At 49.2% G+C, this 20,488-nt stretch overlaps 1 protein-coding gene and 1 pseudogene across 18 annotated transcripts in view; both read left to right on the forward strand.

Moving 5' to 3' along the window:
• The window catches only part of EP400 (E1A binding protein p400), a 110,677-nt gene extending 94,070 nt beyond the window's left edge, over positions 1-16,607 (forward strand). For 17 of the 18 annotated variants that reach the window (XM_057743990.1, XM_057743975.1, XM_057743976.1 and 14 more), the window contains 8 exons: positions 1,320-1,527; positions 1,636-1,814; positions 3,415-3,633; positions 5,582-5,777; positions 6,127-6,251; positions 6,912-7,058; positions 12,754-12,831; positions 13,648-16,607. In XM_057743990.1, the coding sequence (XP_057599973.1) occupies positions 1,320-1,527; positions 1,636-1,814; positions 3,415-3,633; positions 5,582-5,777; positions 6,127-6,251; positions 6,912-7,058; positions 12,754-12,831; positions 13,648-13,920 (1,425 nt within the window). In that variant the 3' untranslated portion in view covers positions 13,921-16,607. The remainder of the gene's footprint in view (positions 1-1,319; positions 1,528-1,635; positions 1,815-3,414; positions 3,634-5,581; positions 5,778-6,126; positions 6,252-6,911; positions 7,059-12,753; positions 12,832-13,647) is intronic. The other variant, XM_057743989.1, reaches the window with a different exon arrangement.
• On the forward strand, positions 14,321-19,880 carry LOC130859140 (non-histone chromosomal protein HMG-14-like; annotated as a pseudogene).
• The last annotated feature ends 608 nt before the right edge of the window (positions 19,881-20,488 follow it).

The raw sequence follows: 20,488 nt of genomic DNA on the forward strand, positions 1-20,488 counted from the left end.
TGAGCAGAGACAATGCTTGAAGACGTAAGAGTTTCCCAGAACTGATAGGTGACACTGTTCCGTACACACCAGAGCCCAGCTAATCCCAGTCAGGGGTGCTGAGAGGAACTCTACACCTGCACGGTGCCAACAACAGGAGGTCTTCAGAGCAGCCAGCGAAGTCAGGTGGCCTTCAAAGGTACAGCTGCTCACTTCTCAGTGGTCGTAATGAAGCCAGGAACCAGCTCCTGGAATGGGAGGACATCTACAGCGTAGTAAGAAAATACAGCTGTCAGCCCTGAAGATACCTTGAACAACAGCAATAAAATAAAAACATTTCCACACAAAACCTAAAAATTCCCTCCACTAAATGAACTAACTGAGGTGAAAACAGACTTTACAGACAACAGTAACTTATTGTCGGGTCAACAAAGGTAGAAATAACACACACAGTAGAATATACATGATACAATGACATGTGAGCAGGGCTTAGGATGGTCAACAGGAAAAGCGTGAAATTATTGATCAGACTTCAGTAAGTATTTGATATAATTTTTAGACAAGCCACCAAAAGAATAAGAATAGAGTATAACTTCCAAACTTTGTGAGGCAACAGTGGGATGAGAAAAAAATAATCTGAAGGAAGGCAAGAAAGATGATTCACAGACAGGTTGAATAGAAAACACAAAATAAGATGCTGGATTTAGATTTAAATATATAGGTAATGAAATGTAAGAAGATCAGCGATGAAACTAAACAGTCAGGAAAACGTAATGACCATCTGCACCAAGGGGGCCAGCAGGGGCCAGTGTCATGTTTCAGGGCACTTTCAGAGGTGGACTCGGTGGAGTTGGGCCCTGTCAGCTGTGGGGCTGCGGCAGCCGTGGCACTGTGCGACACAGGACGCGGGGAGGCCGCTGCGTGCTGTGGGCGAGGCCAGGTTTAGACGCCACGCGGCCGAGCGGGTGGGTGCGGGTCCAGGGCTGCAGTTAGGCACCCGGCTGGGGATGGCTGGCGGGGATAAACACGGGCATCTAGGTGGTTCCTGGGACCAAAAGGTCTCTTGTGTGAGTTCAGCGGGCCGGGGCCGTGTTTTATTTAGGCTGGAACAGCTGCGTGAGGATCCTCCTTTCTTCAGGTGGCCCACCCACGCTAGCCCATGGCACCAACTCAAGTTCACAGGGAAAGTCTCTCAGCACTCTGTCAGAGGGCCAGAATCGGGAATGTGCCTCATTTCCTAAGATTTAGAGTTTGGTGTCCTTTTGTCCTCACCTGACCTCTGTAAAGAGTCTTGAGTATTGCGAAGCAGCCTGACAGTTTCTTCCCTTTGCCTTTTCCAGACCTCAGGAGGCTCTGCCCCTGCCCAGGTGGTCCACACCCAACCTCGAGCAGTTGGCTCCCCAGCCACGGCCACATCCGACCTGGTGTCCCTGGCGCCGACTCAGGGTGTTCGAGCAGTCACCTCGGTGACGGCCTCAGCTGTGGTCACTACCAGCCTGACCCCGGTGCAGACCCCGACCCGGTCTTTGGTGACTCAGGTGTCCCAAGGTAAAGCCTGGGTTGCTTTTCTGTGTGATCTGCCCTGCTCGTAAAGCTGCGTAGGGCTCAGGTGTGCGCGTGTGTGGGGGGTGTGGTCTCACCAGACACCCTCTCCAGCCACAGGGGTCCAGCTTCCGGGGAAGACCATCACGCCTGCACACTTCCAGCTCCTGCGACAGCAGCAGCAGCAGCAGCAGCAGCAGCAGCAGCAGCAGGCCTCGCAGGTGCAGGTCCCACAGATCCAGGGCCAAGCCCAGTCGCCAGCGCAGATCAAAGCGGTGGGCAAGCTGACCCCGGTGAGTGTCTCCTAGAAACCCGAAAACACGCACTGTGTGATGATGCCTTGATGTGTCATGTGGTTCAACGTGTGTTTGTCACAGTCTGCCATCATCTTTATGTGGGAAGTGTGTTTGTGTTGTCTTTAGAAATAACCACACACAGGGCCGCTTCCATGATCATGTGACCAGCTTGTTCACAGCTCTCTGAGACCTCAGGCCCCGTTCCCAGGTGGATCTTCCCACTCGCCTGCTTGTGCAGCAGCTCAGGCTCCAGGGACCCTTTTCCCAGCCTGAGAAAATGTCGGTGAAAAGTATTCCTTGACAGTTTAAGAGACAAGGTGGTGAAGACTTGGTTTCGTTAGGAGTAGTTCACTTGCATTATCATTTCTCATAGGCAGCCATTTGAATACTGAAGTTCATGAATTTTGCCGGTCTATGTACGACCTATGCTGTCATATAAGTGAACACATTCATTTTAAAAGGAAATGCTGTGTTCCTACCACAAATGGAAAAGCATTAATATTTGGCATAGAAAGTAACCAGAAAAACATATGTAATAAAAGCAAGGTGGTATTTTAGAATTCCAGCTAGCCGTCGGGCCTGCCACAGTAAGTACCTGACCTTGGGCCTGCCCCTCACGGGTCACAGAAGGGACAAGGGTGCTGGAGGCTGTGAGCACGTGTGAGCCCTGGCCGAGACTTCATCCTGGAGGCACCTGAATGTGCACCCCAGAAACAAAGCGTTCCGTCCTCCGTCACACCAGCCACAGCTCAAGGGCACAAGGCCACACACGGCTGTGACTGCCACATTGGACAGCCCAGCTCCAGAACATGTCCATCGCTGCAGAAGCTGGTGGACAGCGCTGATTTAGGGTTGCCCAGCCCAGCAGAGGCGAGTTGTCAAAGCTGGTCTGCGCTGCCCCCACCCCGTTGCCTTTCCTTCCTACCTTCCTGCTCTTCCTGCTCTAAGATAGCAGGGCCTTCAGGTGTCCAACCCCGCTTCCAGCTGCTCAGAGCCCCAGGCTCACTTGCCTAGTTCCCTACTCTTCTTCCCTTTCCTAAACCAGAGGCAAAGTCCTTTTCTTTTTCAGTATCTTGAAAGAGATCTGATAGTCATGAGTAACTCAATATAAATTTTCTTAAAAAATTTTTATCCCCTAAAATATTTTTTGAACTATCTTTATCTTGATATTTTGATTTCTTTAAAAGACATGTTTTTATTTATCAATTAAACTTTCATTCGGAAACAGTTGAAATACGAAATTAAGAGCTGATGCTTTTCTTATGAACTCTAAACTTTCAAGAGGGACTATGATTTTAAGACTTAAAAAATTTTTGATGGTACTACAGATTTAAATAGCCTTGTTTCTAAATGATAAGAACCTAGAAATTTTGCTATGAATTTGCTAATTTGTTGGAATCCCTGTTGCTAGTTGTCATCAGTGATAAAGGAACATTTACAAATGCTGGCAAGGCCTGGAGGATGGTTTGCATACCGCACAGTAGCAACTGTTTACTTCGCTCTTTAATGGATAGTAGAACAGTAACTTAAAACCAAAATATATACAAAATGGAATACAGTTAATGTTGATGAAAAGATTACTTTATCTGGGTTTTAGGAACACCTGATCAAAATGCAGAAGCAGAAACTGCAGCTGCCCCAGCAGGCGCCCCCAGCACAGGCCCCACCGGGGCCCCCGCAGCCAACGGCACAAGTGCAGGTGCAGCCCCCGCAGCCCACGCAGCAGCAGAGCCCCCAGCTCACCACGGTCACGGCCCCGAGGCCCGGCGCCCTGCTCACGGGCACCACCGTGGCCAACCTCCAGGTGGCCCGGCTCGTAAGTTGCGGTCGATACGCTTGTTTTTCCAGAGCAGCGTCTTCTTACGTTTAACAGAACTGTTGTTGCTTGCTCAGGCCCTCGCAGGTGTTGTGGTGGAGTGACAAGTAGAGGCATGGTCTTTCCCCCAGGAACTTGCGTTCTCCTTGGAGAGGGCGAAGCACACACATGGGAAGCGTTTACGCAGTCACACTTTCCAGAACGTCGATGTCACAGAGCTTGTGGCGGCCCGAGAGGCTGGGGAGGTGGGAGCGAGCCAGACCGTGGAGGGAGCTCAGGGTTTGTGCGGGGACGAGGGGGTGAGACACGGCACATGGAAGGTGTCCCAGTGCTGCTGGGGCGAAGGGGCCGGCCCGAGGCCCGTGCGGTTGGAGCAGAGGGAGGGCGCAGGAGCCCTTGGGAGGTGGAGGGGCGCGCGAGGCCCCAGAGCAGGCTCAGGGGTCACAGGCTCTGCAGGCACGGAGAGGCGATGATGATTTCTGAGGGAGGGGTGGTGATGGGGTGAGAGGGGCGTCTGGGAAGATCAGTCATATCCAACACGCGTGGAGGGAGTGTCTCGTGGGCCAGATGCTGTCACGTCGGGCAGGTCAGGGCCCAGTGTGGGCAGCTCCCTCTCTGGCGCTGGTGGCAGCTGATATTAGGGATCCTGCTCTGGGCCGGGTGCTGCCTCAGGCTCTCCACCTGTCCCCTGGTTGGTGCTGAGGCAGGAGTGGGTGCTGTGATGCTGACTCCATTTCGCAGCTGCAGAAACCGAGGCACACACCTTTAGTGCTTACCCAGATCCTACAGCGCGTCACCCACGGCACAGCTGTGCTTTGGAGGTCCGGGGACCCAGGCTCTGCTTCCCGTGTGCTTCATTCCATTTTAAGTCTGTAAGAGGGGATGGAAGTGGATAAAAACTGTGAAAGCAAGCTTGGTGTTACCTGTGTTCACAGAAGATGCCAGTTCAAATGAGCAGAGTAGCAGCCACACACGATGGCCAGGCTCAGGGGAGCTCGTTTCTCAGGTGGGACTTGCAGGCGGGAACTGACTCCCTCTGTAGAGAGAGTTCTAGTCAGTTGAGCTAAGGAATGTGCACAGTATTTTACCCAATGATTCTATTTTTGTTATATCCTAAAGAAAGAGTAGAACAGGTACAAAGTGATAGATGTACAGACTTGTGCAGGAATGTTGGGGGACTTAAACCTCCGTTACTGGGGAGGTGACTGAATAGACCGTACAGCACGCGCACAGTAGAACAGTACGCAGCTCTGAAAGAGGGTTGTTAGAAGAGGAAGGAAATCAGATTCTCTGGATTCTAGAATCTAGAATCTCTTTCCCAGCAAGCCCCACAGATGAGAACAGGGTCTGGTGGGCTGAGTGTCGTTTCCACATTCACCTGTGGGCACTTCAGGGTTATGGCTGATTTCCACTTCTTTGTGTTTCCTTAGGTAGTCTGAGTTTTTGTGCATCTAAAAATTGATCTATTTCCATTTTCCCTTTTGAAACTATAACTGAAGGAAAAAAGTGTTTGGTAGCAGTGTGGTTAGAAAGTCACAGGAGGTAGAGACCGAGGGTGGCCCTTGACGGGAGGCCATGGCTGCAGTTCCGGGGTGAGGGCAGTGGGCTGATCTTCTGTGGCGGCTGAAGGATAGGAGGTGAGGCTACGAAATGTGGCGGGACCGCGAGGCTGTCGGTTCTGAGATGGAAGGGAGGCAGAGACACTCGCTGTGGGGCAGGAGCCGCATCTGAGCAGCAGTGGAGCTGCCGAGCCCCGCTCCCTGCGTCTGTTGGTGACGGTCAGGGCGCGTAGGCGGCCCACAGTGAGCTGTCTTTCCACCAGCTGACCACCACGCGGCACCTTTGTGCATGTGTCAGTTTCTCACCACTTGACATCTGGTGGGGAAATGTTTGCGGACGCATGGAATCCTGAATGTTTCTGGACTCTCCCATTGTGTTCCCTGTCTAGACCCGGGTCCCCACTTCACAGCTGCAGGCGCAAGGGCAAATGCAGGCCCCAGCGCCCCAGCCGGCCCAGGTGGCGCTGGCGAAGCCCCCGGTGGTGTCGGTGCCCGCAGCCGTGGTCTCCTCGCCGGGCGTCACGACCCTGCCCATGAACGTCGCTGGGATCAGTGTGGCCATCGGGCAGCCGCAGAAAGCCGCAGGTGCCTGTCTCACGCTGCCCCTCACCCCCACCACTTACAGCCTTGAATGGGGCTGACAAGCCTTTTCTGGTAGCCATGCCGCCAGCCATCTCGGGTGTATCACAGTGTATTTTAGCAGAAGTGTCCCTTTATTTAAGCATCAGCATTCTCAACTTCGTAGACCTTTATCTGAATGTCATTGTGAACCCAGAAACATTTTAAGTAGATGTAAGGGAGGCTTTATTTGTCTCAGCCTTGTTTCAGCATGTAGTTTTCTGTACAGAAATCCCTGAAGCTGAACTCAGTGTTAGCCCTGAGACCTTGTGCCTACTTGGCACTCGTGATTAAATGACCTGATCGGTGTTCGCAGGACAGACTGTCGTGGCCCAGCCCGTGCATGTCCAGCAGCTGCTGAAGCTCAAGCAGCAAGCCGTCCAGCAGCAGAAGGCCATCCAGCCGCAAGCTGCCCCAGGCCCGGCTGCTGTCCAGCAGAAGGTACTGGGTTCCTGGCCGTCCCCTCTTTACGTGAGTCACGCCCTGCTGCCAAGCGTGAAATGCACGCAGGTGGAAGGATCCTGAACAGGCCCTGCCTGGCTGCCCAGCCTCCACACACAGGAGGCCCCGGGGTCATGGGCTTGGGCTGCACAGAGGATGGCCTTGGATTTGGCCCTGGAGGGAGGGTGTGGTGAATGAGATGGGGAGCCCCCGTGCACTTTGGGCTGGTGGGAGCAACTGTGAAGGATGCAGGCTGTGGAATTGCATGACTGGGAGGGGCCAGAAGGATTCGGGGAAGCAGGTGTAGCTCTTGGTGTGCGACCCACCTGGGTGCACAGGACAGATGGAGCCAGGCAAGGACCATGTCCACATGCGCACATGCATGTACTAGAGGATGGATAGAGGGAGGGGAGAAGGGTACTGTGAGAGGAGTGTGACCAGTGACCCACTGACTCAGAAGGCTGGGAGGCAGCTCTGAGCTGATTCAGGCCCCAAAGGTCAGCAGCAAGAACAGGGCAGTGGGCAGGCAGGGCCAGGAGCGGGGGTGGTCACGCTGTGGGCATCTGGGGGCCGTTGGGGCCCAGGAAGGAGGCCCAGCACTGAGAGAAGGGGATGCAGAGCCTTGCCTGCTCTGACCTTGGGTGGTCTCTCTCTCCTCAGATCACGGCTCAGCAGATTGCTGCTCAGGGCCAACCGCAGAAGGTTACCTATGCCACCCAGCCAGCCCTTAAAACCCAGTTTCTCACCACGCCCATCTCCCAGGCCCAGAAGCTGGCTGGGACCCAGCAGGTGCAGACCCAGATCCAGGTGAGCGGGAGGGAACCCGGCCTGGAAGCAGACACGGTGGATGCTCAGGGGTAAAGCGGGGAACGCCGCCAACCAGTGCCCCGTGAAGAGTAGTGTGGCCTGGGCACCGTGCTGAGGTCCCGCTGCGGTGGCAGCCTTTGTGCGGGTGAGGTTCCTCCTGGGTCATTCCCTCCGCTTCAGGAACCCACAAGCTCTGTGCCTCCGCTGCCACCGGCTTCCGGGCGTCGCACGTCTCCTGGGTCCCACCACACGTATATAAGCGCCACACGTGACGCCTGGGAGGGGATGTGGGGCTGTAGACGCGCACACCAGTGAGCTGCTCCGTCCCTTGGCCCAGGCCTGCGCCGGCCTGCCGTCTGCCTTCCTCTGGCAGCGGTGTGATTCTGTCCTTGGAGAAGCTGCTGACCGTCGGGGCCCCTCCCTTGGACCGAGCCTGTCTGGGGGCTTCCTGGTGTGTTGTGCATCCCCGGCGTTCGCCGTCAGGTCTGTGTGTCACACTTCTCCCTGCTTGTGGCTTGTCTTCTCACTCACTTTAGGCACAGAGGTTCTGAATTTGAGTGTGTTGGGATTTATCAATCTTTTTGAGTCTGAAGATTGCTTTTTGTGTTTTGCTTAAGAAATCCTTCCCAGAGGTCACAATGCTGTTTTCTATATTATTTTCTAAAAACTTGATAATTTTGTGTTCACATTTATGTCTTTAACTTTCTTGGAATTGGGTTTTGGAGATAATCCAAAAATAGGAATAGGAATTCTGGTTAATTTTTCCACGTGAACAGAACGCCCTGTCACTCTCACACAACTCATTTTCTACCCCAACCCACCATGTGCCCAGTGCGTGTCAGGCATGGCTGCCCGGAGACGTCTCTCCAGCACCGGGGGGGGGGCCCTCGGTGCCCCTGAGCCCTTGCTGCTCACTCTGCCACGTGATGATTCTCGCATCCACCGCCTCCCGCCGGGGATGTCCTGCTTCCCCGGCTCTTTGCACGTCCATATTGATTTGTCAGCTTATTAAGTGTACACACTGAGGTCAGAACGGATGGGGTTTTTGTTAGGATCACGTTGATTCTGTGGATCAGTTTGGGGGAGAGCAGATGTTTCTACAGCCTTGACTTCAGATTTACAACATGGTACATCATGGGCTGTTCACATCTTCTTTACTGCCCTGCAAGTTGTTGGGTTTTCTTCCATAAAGACCTTATTGCCTGTATTGGATTTATTCCTAAGTAATGGGCATTTCCTGATGCTCTGCCGTAAGTTCCCTCTTCTGTCTGTGTCCCTAGGACACTGTGTATTGACTCTTGAATCCCGCAGCCTCAATCTATTCTGGTTGTTGGTTTGCGTTTCCTCTGTGTCGATCACATCACCTGTGAGTCCTGGCGGCCCGCGTCTTCTCCTTCCTCCTTCCCTCCTTTCTTCTTCCTGCCGCCTCGTGGCGGGAAGCCCACAGGGCAGCATGGCAGGCGCAGACAGAACGCTCAGCAGCATCGCTCTCCTGATGGTCGTTCTGCAGGGTGTTTGAAATCACCCTTCAGCACAGTAAGAAAATTTCCTTCCTTATCTAGTTTGCTACAACTGTTTGTTCCTTTGGTTGTGGTGTTTTGTCTGCACTCCTCCCCTCGTGGTCCCTCCAGTCTCGAGGCTTTGAGCCCATCTCTGCCGACGAGTCCACATTCATACCTGCAGCCGATTGCCATCCCACCCAGGGCTTTAATCCTAGCTGCCTGTGGATAGCTTCCTGGAGGTGTGTGCCTCCAGTACCTGAGACCCATCCTTTGCACCGGAACTCCTCCTTTTCTGGCCCTAGGACAGCAGTTCTGTCTTCCCGGACCTTCAGTCTTACCGGGGCCAAACCCTCCACTGTCCTCACACTCCAGACCTGGCCCAGCACTGACCCTGCAGTGAAGAGTGCTGAGACGTGCTTTGTGGCGGTGTGGAGTGCAGGTGTGGGTCCCTTTTCACCTCCAGGTCAGGTTTATCATGGGTGTTGTGCCTGCTAGCCGGCTTGTTTTGTCAGGTATGAGAGGGGTGTATTAAAATCTCCCATTCTGGTTGTGGATTTATCCATTTTTCTTTTTTTCCTTTCTGCCCTTGCTTTTTCTGTTAGGTGCTTTATAGTTAGTTACATATAAATTAAATTTTTAAATCTTATTATTTTGAAGGACTATTTTGGTGTGGCAGCCTGTTCTGCCTCATAGTGAGAACGCCACCCATTCTGTGTTAGAATTTCCTGGTGTACTTTCTCTATTTCACACGTACGTCACAGAAACAGTTGTGGATGCTGCCTCACTGTCATTGTCCTGTGTCTCAGTTCTGGTCATTTACCTGTGACAGATTCACTTGCCTTTACGGTGAGGCCTGGGAGGGTGGCCTTTAGCTTCCATTTTGTTAGGGTTTCAACTTGTTCTATTTTCTTTTTCCAGCCTTACTTGCCTTCTCTTCTTCCATTTATATATTTATTTTTGTCTTTTTTTTTTTCTCCTCTATTCATTGGAAAATTACATGTTTTCTTTCTGTAAATAATTATCCTAAAATTTCCTTGTGCAGATTTACCTTTTCAAAGCATGAGTAGCGCAGACTACTGTCTCTGCTCTGCTCTGGGCGTCGGCCTGTCACACCGTTGCTCCCTGGCCCTCTAAACTCACATGTCGCGGCAGTCACGCAGTTTCCTTCTGTCTGGTTTCATTTTCACTTTTCACGTAAAAGTGCTTTTCTTCTGCTTGAAGTGCATCCTTTGGAGTTTCCTGTCGTGTTTGAAAATGCCTGTATTTCACTCTTGTTCCTGAAGGATGGTATGGAATTCTAGATGGACATTTCTTTTCTCAGTACATTAACAGTACTCCCTGGATCCTGGTCTTTTGTTGTTGATGACAAGTCAGATGTCTGTCTAGCAGGTCACCACTTCAGTGGTAACCTGTCTTTTCCCCTCTGTTTCCTTTTGAGACCTTTTCTTTGTCTTCGGTGTTTTGTAAATGCTGTGACACCCTAGCTTGGAATTTGGGTGGGTTTTTTTGTTTGTTTTGTTTTTAGTGTTTTTATTTATTTACTTTTGTCTGCATTGGGTCTTTGTTGCTGCATGGGGGCTTTCTCTGGTTGTGGCGAGCAGGGGCTACTCTTTATTGCTCTGCGCAGGCTTCTCAGTGCAGTGGCTTCTCTTGTTACAGAGCACAGGCTCTAGGTGCACGGGCTTCAATTGTTGCAGCACGTGGCTCATTAGTTGTGGTGCACAGGCTTAGGTGCTCTGCAGCATGTGGAATCTTCCTGGCCCAGAGATTGAACCCGTGTCCCCTGCATTGGCAGGCGGACTCCCAACCACTGCACCACCAGGGAAGTCCTAGCTTGGGATTTGTTGATCTTCTGGAATCTGGACATTGATCTTTCTCATCAGTTTAGGAAATGAGATCTTTCTCATCAGTTTAGGAAATGACCAGCCATTATTTCTTTAGATGCCACTTCTGCCCCATTTCCTGTCCTCCATGTATCTGCAGTCTGTGTCTTCCTTTCATTGTCTCTCTGTGCTGCATTCTGAGTAATGTCCTCTAACCTGTCTCTCACTTCACTGATTTTTCCTTTCATTAGGTCTAATCTGCTGTTAAGCTTGTCCATTGAATCTTAATTTTGGTGATTTTAAGTATTTTATTCTTTGATGTTCTGTTCGTTTTTGTCTCAGATCTGCTTGGTCTTTGTAGTTTCTTGTTCCCATGCGTGTTTTCAGGCTGCACAGAGTGGCACAGTGTTTTGTGCGTGTCTGATAATTCCTCTATTTGAAGTCCCTGTGCATCTGACTTTACTTGTTTCTGCTGTTCTCACTTCAGGAACTGTGGGGGTTTTGTCTTTATAGGAATTGTCTTCTTGTGAGCCAGTTTTCCTTGAAGCTTTGTTTGTGGGAAGGCATTGAGGTCTGGGTTGACCGTGCATTCTTCCATCTGCTGGGTTCCAGTGGGCGCCGTCAGGACCACATCGGCTTGTGGCTTGAGAGTTTGGTCTCTCAACCTGTGTCTCTTCCTCCCCTGCCCAGCACTGAGGCCTAAGGCAGGCGACTTCCTTACATAACCTTTGAGTGGCAGGATCGCAGCTGTGGGGGGCGTCAGGCGGCCCTCTTGTTAGCTCCTCCTGAGAGTGGGTTTGGTCTCAGTCTCTTCGCCACACCCGGAGGCCATGAGAACCCAGTGCAAGGCTTCCCCTGCAGCACACGGTCTCAGGCACAAGCTGCCTTAGCACCTTCTCATGGCTCCGGGTCCCCCCTTTGCTTAGGTTTTGGAACTGGGAGCTCTGGACTTCCTGCAAGTTTATCGATGCATTTAAGATGTCACCTTAGTGTTAGCCGTGGCATCTCAGCGTCTCCAGTGGCTGCCTGTCTGGGTTGTGAGCCGTGTGCTGCGGCAGCTGACCGCACATCTCTCCCATTAGAGGAGACACACAGGCTCAGTCAGGGGTTCCTTTAATCTCAGCGAATGCTGTTTACAATTTTTGATTTGAGTTATAGTAAACTAGTAAATACCTTCTGATTAATTTTAATTTCCATAACGAGAACTCATATTTATTTGCAGCTTGTCATTTACAACTACATCCTGTAATTTCACATTTTCTCCAGTATTATCTGGGCAAGACTTATTTTCATCCCTGTTCTACCAGTTAGAGACCTGAGGGGGGTTTCCATGGCCCCCAGCAGCTGCCCACTCAGGAGCCCCTTCTGCTTCTGTGAGCTGGTGTCCCTGCAGTCCTGAGTAGACACAAGTAGCCTGAATCATCTTATTACATCAGGACAGCAAGATATGCAGGTTTACAAAAAGTGACCATCAGGTGGAAGGTTTTGTTTTATGAAGAGGAAGATCTCAATCGTGATGAAGAAAAATGTAGAAAAATGATGAAATAACCACTTCAGAATTTGGGCACAAATATCTCTGGACTAGGGCTGAGCCTTGGTGTTGGTCCAGGTCGCTTCACAGTGGAGGCACACCTGGAACAGCACCCAGGTATTCCGTCTTTCATTTAATTCTCTCATGTAAACTTCCAACAATTTTTAGTAAAAGAAAAATGTGACTGACACATGAGACCAATAATAAGCTTCAAATTACACGTGATCACAGACTAGGAAGGTAGTTGTTATTCAGTCAGGGGTGAGATAACTGGTTCTCTCGGGGTTCCAGGTTAGCACACTTAGAGAACTGCGATTTTGTGTTGTCTGACCACTGTTTTTTTGCTTGTTTGTTTTTTAAATTTATTTATTTATTTTTATTTTTTTATTTATTTGCTGCACTGTGTCTTCATTGCTGCGTGCAGGCTTTCTGTAGTTATGGAGAGCAGGGGCTACTCTTCATTGCAATGTGCAGGCTTCTCATTGCGGTGGCTTCTCTTGTTGCAGAGCACAGGCTCTAGGCATGCAGGCTTCAGTAGTTGTGGATGAGCTCATTAGCTGTGGCTCGCAGGCTCTAGAGCGCAGGCTCAGTAGTTGTGGCACACAGACTTAGTTGCTCTGTGGCATGTGGGATCTTCCCAGACCAGGGCTGGAACCCGTGTCCCCTGCATTGGCAGGCGGATTCTTAACCACTGTGCTACTAGGGAAGCCTGACCACAGTTGTTTTTTGTTTTTTTGTTTTTTGCATTAAGAACTAAGAAGGAGAGAAAGGGCGAGAAATCTCGTTTTGTGTACACATTCATTTGGCGTCTACATTTGGCTTTTTTTGTTTTGTCCAAGGTTGCGAAACTCCCTCAAGTTGTCCAGCAGCAGACGCCTGTGGCCAGCATCCAGCAGGTCGCCTCTGCTTCCCAACAGGTAGGACCTGGAGACCTGCAGCTGCCTGGGGGGGGGGGGGGGGGGTCCCACGAATAGAGTTCTTGCTTCTCAGCCCAAGGAAATAGAATTTTTAATTCCTAGAGAACCGCTTGTGATTTTCATAACATGGAAGAAGCATTAACTTCAGGGAAAACACTTGGTATCCTTAGACTAGCAGGAAAGCCCTGAACAGATGTGTTCAGACTCAGTGTCACGTGCTGAGGGACTCATTTCTGGGCTCCTTCCTTTAGCCAGTAACCTTAGGTGCATCCTGCCAGCTGAAGCCACCACACTTTTGCTTTAGGGAAATGCAGAAAGAAAACAGAATCTGCTCATATCCACCTCGGGTCCTAGAAGTAGAAATATCAATACTACTGGAGACAGCCAGGACTTACCTTCCTAACAGAGCCTAGCTTCCAGGTTCTTACCATTTTATTTACTGCTACAAAATGTGGCCATATAAAAGCAGTGCTTTAAAATAATTTTATTTTGTTCAAAGTCACAGCAGCATGTGAATTTCAAGAAACCAAATAGTATTAGAAGCCGAACACCAGCACCACCAGTCCGCAGTCATTGTCCTGTGCATTTCCCCAGAGGCATCCACTTTTAGCCTAAAAACAACAGTAGTTTAGTTTTCTACTTTTGTTTGGTTAGAGACCAGAGGTCCTATTTTGATATGTCAGGTAGTTTTTACATTTCACAGAGGCATTCATGCTAGTTAAGTTTCTGAACCCCCGCCCCTACCCCCAAGAATGTGTAATTTTTCGTGTCACTTGATCTGTGTTTTCTAGGTGATGTGTTTCTGTTTTGGTTCAGGCTTCTCCGCAGACTGTGACCCTCACCCAGGCGACAGCAGCCGGGCAGCAGGTGCAGATGATCCCCGCAGTGACAGCGACGGCACAGGTGGTCCAGCAGAAGCTCATGCAGCAGCAAGTGGTGACTACGGCAGCTGCCCAGCTGCAGACCCCCGGTGTTCCAAACCCAGCCCAGGTGCCGGCCAGCTCCGACAGCCCGAGTCAGCAACCCAAGCTCCAGATGAGAGTCCCGGCCGTCAGGTTGAAGACGCCCACCAAGCCTCCATGCCCCTAGTGGGAGAGCAGGACAGCCCCAGGCGCGCCACCCACAAGTGCCACCGTCCTGCCAAAAGGACGTGGACTTTGTTTACTGAACCCCAGGACCATGTCATGGGGGTGTTCACACCTGGAGCAGCAGTCCTCAGCGAACACGTGTGTCCTGTGTGAAGTGACTGACTGAAAAAGTGACAGTGGCAGTTTTTCCTAGATGTCGTACCTTTTAGTTTCTCCTCCAGGGCAATAGTGCTGGGTCTCGAAAGCCATTTAGAATCTCTCTGTTCGTGTACAGTGTTTTGCACATCACAAGTAGCTATTTGGAAGGTGTATTGAGTCATAAAATAGACCTTGTGAAGCTAAAACATGGTCTGACAGCGTCTGCCTCTGCTTGGTTCTTTATTCTTGATTGAAAACGCGTTATGGTCATTCGAGAGGAGAAAGACTATCTGATAGCTAAGGTGGGTCATCTCAGATCAGAGAAAACCAATGTGGTTTCTTCCCTCCCTCCTAAAATATGACTTGTTTGGACTCTTAAAGGAGATACTTAATACTGACATGTATCAAAGCACACTCATGACGAGTTCCCAGCTTGTGTTGAAGCGAAATGATCTGTGATTAAGTTTTCATTCCCAAGAGCAACGAGTGGGATTCCCCGCACCCAAGTGACATGTTTCCACATAAAGGGAACCTTTGGGATGCTCCCCATCCCATCCATGCTGTTTTCCCAGGTTTCGGATAAACTTGTGATTGGACTTAGAGTGCTGAAGCAGCTGCAGCAAACTTTGTGAGGCTTCTGTCTGGGAATGGTGTGGGGCCCAGAGTCTGTGCAGTGTTGTCACATTGCAGATGGCACTGCTGAGTGCTCCGTGAGGCGAGACACTTGCTAATAGGGGCGGCCTGCCATCGCCCCTTTGCTTTTGTGCCCGGCTCAGGCGTGACCTGCAGAGGTAAGAAGCCTCTTTGTATAGGTGGTGTGTGTATGCACCTACAAGTATTACTCACAGAAAGTCATACTAGACTGTCAGGTCTCGTATGTGAGCAGATCGGCCACTTGGGGTTCTGCATAAAGCAGAGAGCCCTCTGGGCTCTTTGGGGTCAGGGGCCCGTGGTTGAGGGGCAAGGAGGAAGAGCTGTATTTGCTGGGGGGGGGGGGGGTTGTTTGTTTGTTTTCTTGTTTGTTTACTGTGGCAACTGCAATGGGCTTGATTAGCTGACGATGTCTGCTTACCTGGAAGTGTCCACCCAAGCAAAAGGTGTGTGTCTGATGACACCCTCTCTGCTCTGTCTTGGTGCCTCTTTTACAGTTTTGGTCCAGGAAATCAAGTTGTGTTAGGTCTTGTGTGTACTAAGGAACAGTTCTGGCATACTGAGAGGTTTTTAATTTTAATCAATCCGTTTCCTCCCCCTTTATATCACTTGATATGACAAAGGAAAGTGTTCTGTCCCAAATTTTTTTGTTTCCCATCAATATATGTGGACAATAATATGGTGATTGATATCCAAGCCAACTGGGCAGCTCATTTTTGAATTCTTTGTGAGAAATTTGGAAAAAAGTAAAAACTAGGTATTCATAGTGGAAGGGATTTAACATTCTAGTTAGTTGAACATATCAGAACAGAACACTGTAATTTGCCTTCTAACTTGTTCACTGTGGTTCGGGACGTGCTGTAATGAGAGAGTACAGCATTGCAGGAGGCTTTCTGTGCTTCATATCTGGGTACTGAGCAGAGTTCCTACTTTTTTTTTTTAAATCCTCAAATGTGCAGAACTAAAAAGGAATTCTCCTTTTCAGCTTATTTTAATTTGTGCAGCCTATTGGTTTTGTTCTTATCCTTCATGGGGTGTTGATGGTCTCTTTGTAGATGATGGTGAAATGTTGAGTGTTTAGAATATCCTAGACATAGCTGCCTGAATAGAACAGAAGAAAAGTTAGAAAAATCTCTCAAAAGCTAAGAGAACAGAACTGGGGTCTGAATATTTGCAGTGTGAAACTCCTGCACTGTCTTACTATGTGAGTGAAAGAAGTGTTTTCTTCAGCGACTCCTTATTGAAAATATGGGACAGAAAATAGTTTTACTGGTATCAGTCGATTTAGTAACATCTAGATGTCACCACTGACCTCATAGTCTTCAATAGTGTCATTTAGGTAAAAGTTCCAGTGTATTGTTTTCTTGGCCTTTTGTTTTAAAGGTGAAACTTCCCATATTTAAGAATTAAGTGTGAGTTTAGGACGTTGTTTTCCAGGCTTCTCAGATTGTTATTGTTGGCAGAATCCCGCATTACCTTGTAGAACAGGTTTCCCACCCAATGCAGTGGTGATGGTTGAGAGAAATCTTCAGAACATAACATATAAAGACAGCAGCCAAAACACTGTCAGACAAATTGGAATTGGCCACCATGGAAATCAGTCATCCAGTTTTCTCTAATTTGGAGACATTTGCTCCATTGGAGGCCGGGTGGTGTTTGGAGAATGGGGGAAGCAGGAGGCTGGAATGAGCCTTCTGAGGCAGAGGCTTTCCCTTTTGCCACCTTCAGGATTTTTTTTGTTAACTGTTGTAACTAGATAGTTGTTGTGTTTTAAAATATAAAGAAAGAAGACTGAAATTGTAAATACTTTGTAAACAGTCATTTGTACTTGAATAGTAGGGTTGTAAAGGGCACTGATATCCCACCAAACAAAAGGTATAATAAATTGACCTTTTTATATGCTTTTTGTTCTTTCTTTCATAGAAAACTACTGTTCAAGCTAAAATAAGGTACTAGTTGTATTTATTTCATTTTGTGAAGAAAAAACAAAACACAGGGAAACCAAGTAGTGTTGGAAGCTGAGGTTTTCTTCTTCTCGCCCCTCCCTCACACAGTAGATGGGACTAGAAGGAATGGAGTTTTTCAGTGAAATCACCATTTCTCTCCGCAGAGACCATGTCCTCCTGGCCACTGTGTTGCGAACCCACATGAGGAGGAAAGACCCGGTGCATTTTATTGTTCTTCATGATATTCTTGTTCTCCAGTACTACCTTGTACAAGACAGCAGTATTTCCCCAGCTGCACTGTGGTTCTCTTTTATCCCTATTCAATGAGTATTTATTGAAGCATATTATATGCCAACTTTATCACCAGTGGTGGAAGTTTTTTTAGAAAAGCAACACTTGGGTCTTTTCTTCAAGAAAATCAAAGCTTATAAGAGATAGATGGATAAATCATTGGTTTATTCAACAGAAGTTTATTATTTATTTTTTAAATTTATTTTTTATTGGCTGTGTTGGGTCTTCATTGCTGTGCCCGGCTTCCTCTGGTTGTGGTGAGTGGGGGCTACTCTTCATTATGGTGCGCAGGCTTCTCAGTGTGGTGGCTTCTCTTGTTGCAGAGCACCGGCTCTAGGCATGTGGGCTTCAGTGGTTGCAGCACTCAGGCTCAGTAGTTGTGCTTCGCAGGCTCTAGGGCACAGGCTCAGTAGTTGTGGTGCACGGGCTTAGTTGCTCTGCGGCATGTGGGATATTCCTGGACCAGGGTTCGAACCCGTGTCCCCTGCTCTGGTCCCAGCCGGTGCTCCCCGCCACGTTGCCCAGCAGCCGTGGTGAGTGCCCACAGCGTGTCCGCACGGGGGTGGGCGCTCAAGGCTGCACAGCGCTCCTTTGGTTCCCCCCTGCCCACCCGTTGGCCCTGCGATTCCACCGGCCCACCTCCCCCTCAATACCCCCCCCCCCCCCCCCCCCCCCCGCGATCCTCACCCATCCCGGGACATTTGCCCTATGACCCTCCTCCCTGGTGATCTCCAGCCCCAAGGAGGCCGCTGTCCGCGGTGCTGACACCGCCGGCGCCGCATGTCTGGTGGGGCTGCTGGTCCAGTGTCCTCGCCCCACACCCGAGAAGCGGAGTGGAGTCCAGGGTTGCAGCGTCTCCTCGGCAGACCCCGCGGGGTGTCTATCAGGAGAGGCGCCTCCCCACCCCTGCTGCCCCTGGAGGCCTTTCCCAGGACTGAGAGCGAAAACTGTGCACACCTTGGCACTGAAGACCGAAAACCTTGCGATTTAACAGACACATAATAATCTGGCCCCAAAAGTGAGTGAGGATTCCTTCCTCACAGAAAATTGGTTTGGCATGTGAAGCCCCAGGTTCCCAGTCTGTTCCGGGGCCTCATGGGGCGGTGTCTGCGAATGACACGTGCTGATTCAGCATCTGCAAGACTAAGAACGTGCAGCACATCTCGGTACACATGATTTGTTTTCCAGCTGTGGTGTTGGATCTTAAAATTACTAGGTTTTTTTTTTTAAGCTCTTTCTTGGAATATAATTGCTTTACACTGTTGTGCCACTTTTGCTGTACAACAGAGTGAATCAGCTGTATTTGTACATATATCCCCATATCCCCTCCCTCCTGTGACTCCCTCCCACCTTCCCTATCCCAGCCCTGTAAGTCATCACCCTTCCTGGAGTTCATCTCCCTGTGTTGTGCAGCAGCTTCCCACTAGCTATCCATTTTACATTTGGTCGTGTATATATGTCAATGCTACTCTCTCACTTCATTCCAGCTTCCCCTTCACCCCCCACGCCATGTCCTCAAGTCCGTTCTCTACATCTCCATCTTTATTCTTGTCCTGTCACTGGGTTCATCAGTACCATTTTTTTTAGATTCCATATATATGAGTTAGCATATGGTATTTGTTTTTCTCTTTCTGGCTTACTTCACTCTGTATGTTGGTCTCTGGGTCTGTCCAACTAGGTGCTTTTGAGTGGGGATGCTCAACACTTACACAATGATGCAAAGGTACTGCGCACACATTTCTGTAACCTTTTGCTAAGTGGATAGACAGGTTAGTTTATTTATGAAAATGTCTACTTCATGTTCACATCAAGGTAATAAATAAAACTTTCTCCTTTAAAGTTAAAACATAGGGGCTTCCTAGGTGGCGCAGTGGTTAAGAATCCGCCTGCCAATGCAGAGGTCACGGGTTCGATCCCAGCTCCAGGAAGATCCCACATGCCGTGGAGCAACAAAGCCCGTGTGCCAAAAAAAAAAAAAAAAAAAAAAAAAAGATAAAACATAGCAGGGTGGCGGGAGGAGCAGCAGCAGCCAGGCAGCCCAGCTTTGCCGCCACCAGGATGCCTTAGAGCAGCGGTCCCCAACCTTTTTGGCACCAGGGACCAGTTTCATTGAAGACAATTTTTCCAGGAACCAGGAGTGGGGGTGGAATGGTTCAGGCGGTAATGCTAGCAGTGGGGAGTGGCAGATGAAACTTCCCTTACTCGCCGCTCACCTCCTGCTGTGCTGCCCAGTTCCTTCCTGTTGACCAGCCCTGGGGTTAAGGACCCCTGCCCTAGAGGAAGGTCAGCTCCCCCAAGGGGGCGGTGAAGGAGGAGCCCAAGAAATCAGCGAGGTTGTCAGCTAAACCGGCTCCTGCAAAAGTGGAAACAAAGCCAAAAAAGGCGGCAGGAAAGGATGAATCTTAAGACAAAAAAGTGCAAACAAAAGGGAAAGGGGGAGTAAAGGGGAAACAGGCGAAGTGGCTAACCAAGAGACTAAAGAAGACTTACCTGCAGAAAACGGAGAAACTAAAATGAGGAAAGCCCAGCCTCTGATGAAGCAGCAGAGAAAGAAGCCAAGTCTGATTAATATCACATACTTGGTCCTATCAGTGGTCCCTGTCTCCCTTCTTGCACAACCCGGAGGGATTTTTTTTTTTTTTTTACAATTTTATTTTATTTTTATTTTATTTATATTTTTGGCTGTGTTGGGTTTTCATTGCTGTGCGCAGGCTTTCTCTAGTTGTGGTGTGTGGGGGCTACTCTTCATTGCTTCTTGTGGTGGCTTCTCTTGTTGTGGAACATGGGCTCTAGGCACACAGGCTTCAGTAGTTGCAGCACATGGGCTCAGTAGTTGTGGCACACGGGCTTAGTTGTTCTGTGGCATGTTGGATCTTCCGGGCCCAGGGATCGAACCTGTGTCTCCTGCATTGGCAGGCAGATTCTTAACCACTGCACCACGAGGGAAGTCTCCAGAGGAATATTTTTATCAACTGTTTTGTAAATGCAAGTTTTTTAGTAGCTCTGGAAACATTTTTAAAAAGGAGGGAATCCCACCTCATCCCATTTTTTAAGTGTAAATGCTTTTTTTTTTAAGAGATGAAATCATTTGCTGGTTGTTTATTTTTTGGTACCACTAGAAAATAGTGGGATATTGAACATGGGAGGCTTTGATTGTCTTGAGTATCAGCCAAACATTCCATAGATGGGGATAGTAGCTTTTATATCCTATAATACAAAGCATACTAAATGGCAGCTTGGAGTTAGTTGTACATTTAATGTCTTGAACACTTTAAATTACTTCTCTTCCCATGTTGTTTTTTGGTAGAATTGTTTCCTAAAGCAAACCACTCACTTCTTCATCTTGGCTCTCCTGGTCAGAATTTTGTGCACTCTGTAACATCTTTGGTTGTGGTAGTCCCCTTCTTCTAGTAACTTTGTTAATGGGCTGTGAACAATTGACAATTTGAGTATGTAGTGTATATGATATTAAATTGTGAATTAGTGGGACTTATGATGTAACAGCATATTAATATTTGAAGATATTGGTACTTGATATCCTGT

This window comes from Hippopotamus amphibius, chromosome 8 (assembly GCF_030028045.1).
Source record: "Hippopotamus amphibius kiboko isolate mHipAmp2 chromosome 8, mHipAmp2.hap2, whole genome shotgun sequence".
Lineage (NCBI taxonomy): Eukaryota > Metazoa > Chordata > Mammalia > Artiodactyla > Hippopotamidae > Hippopotamus > Hippopotamus amphibius.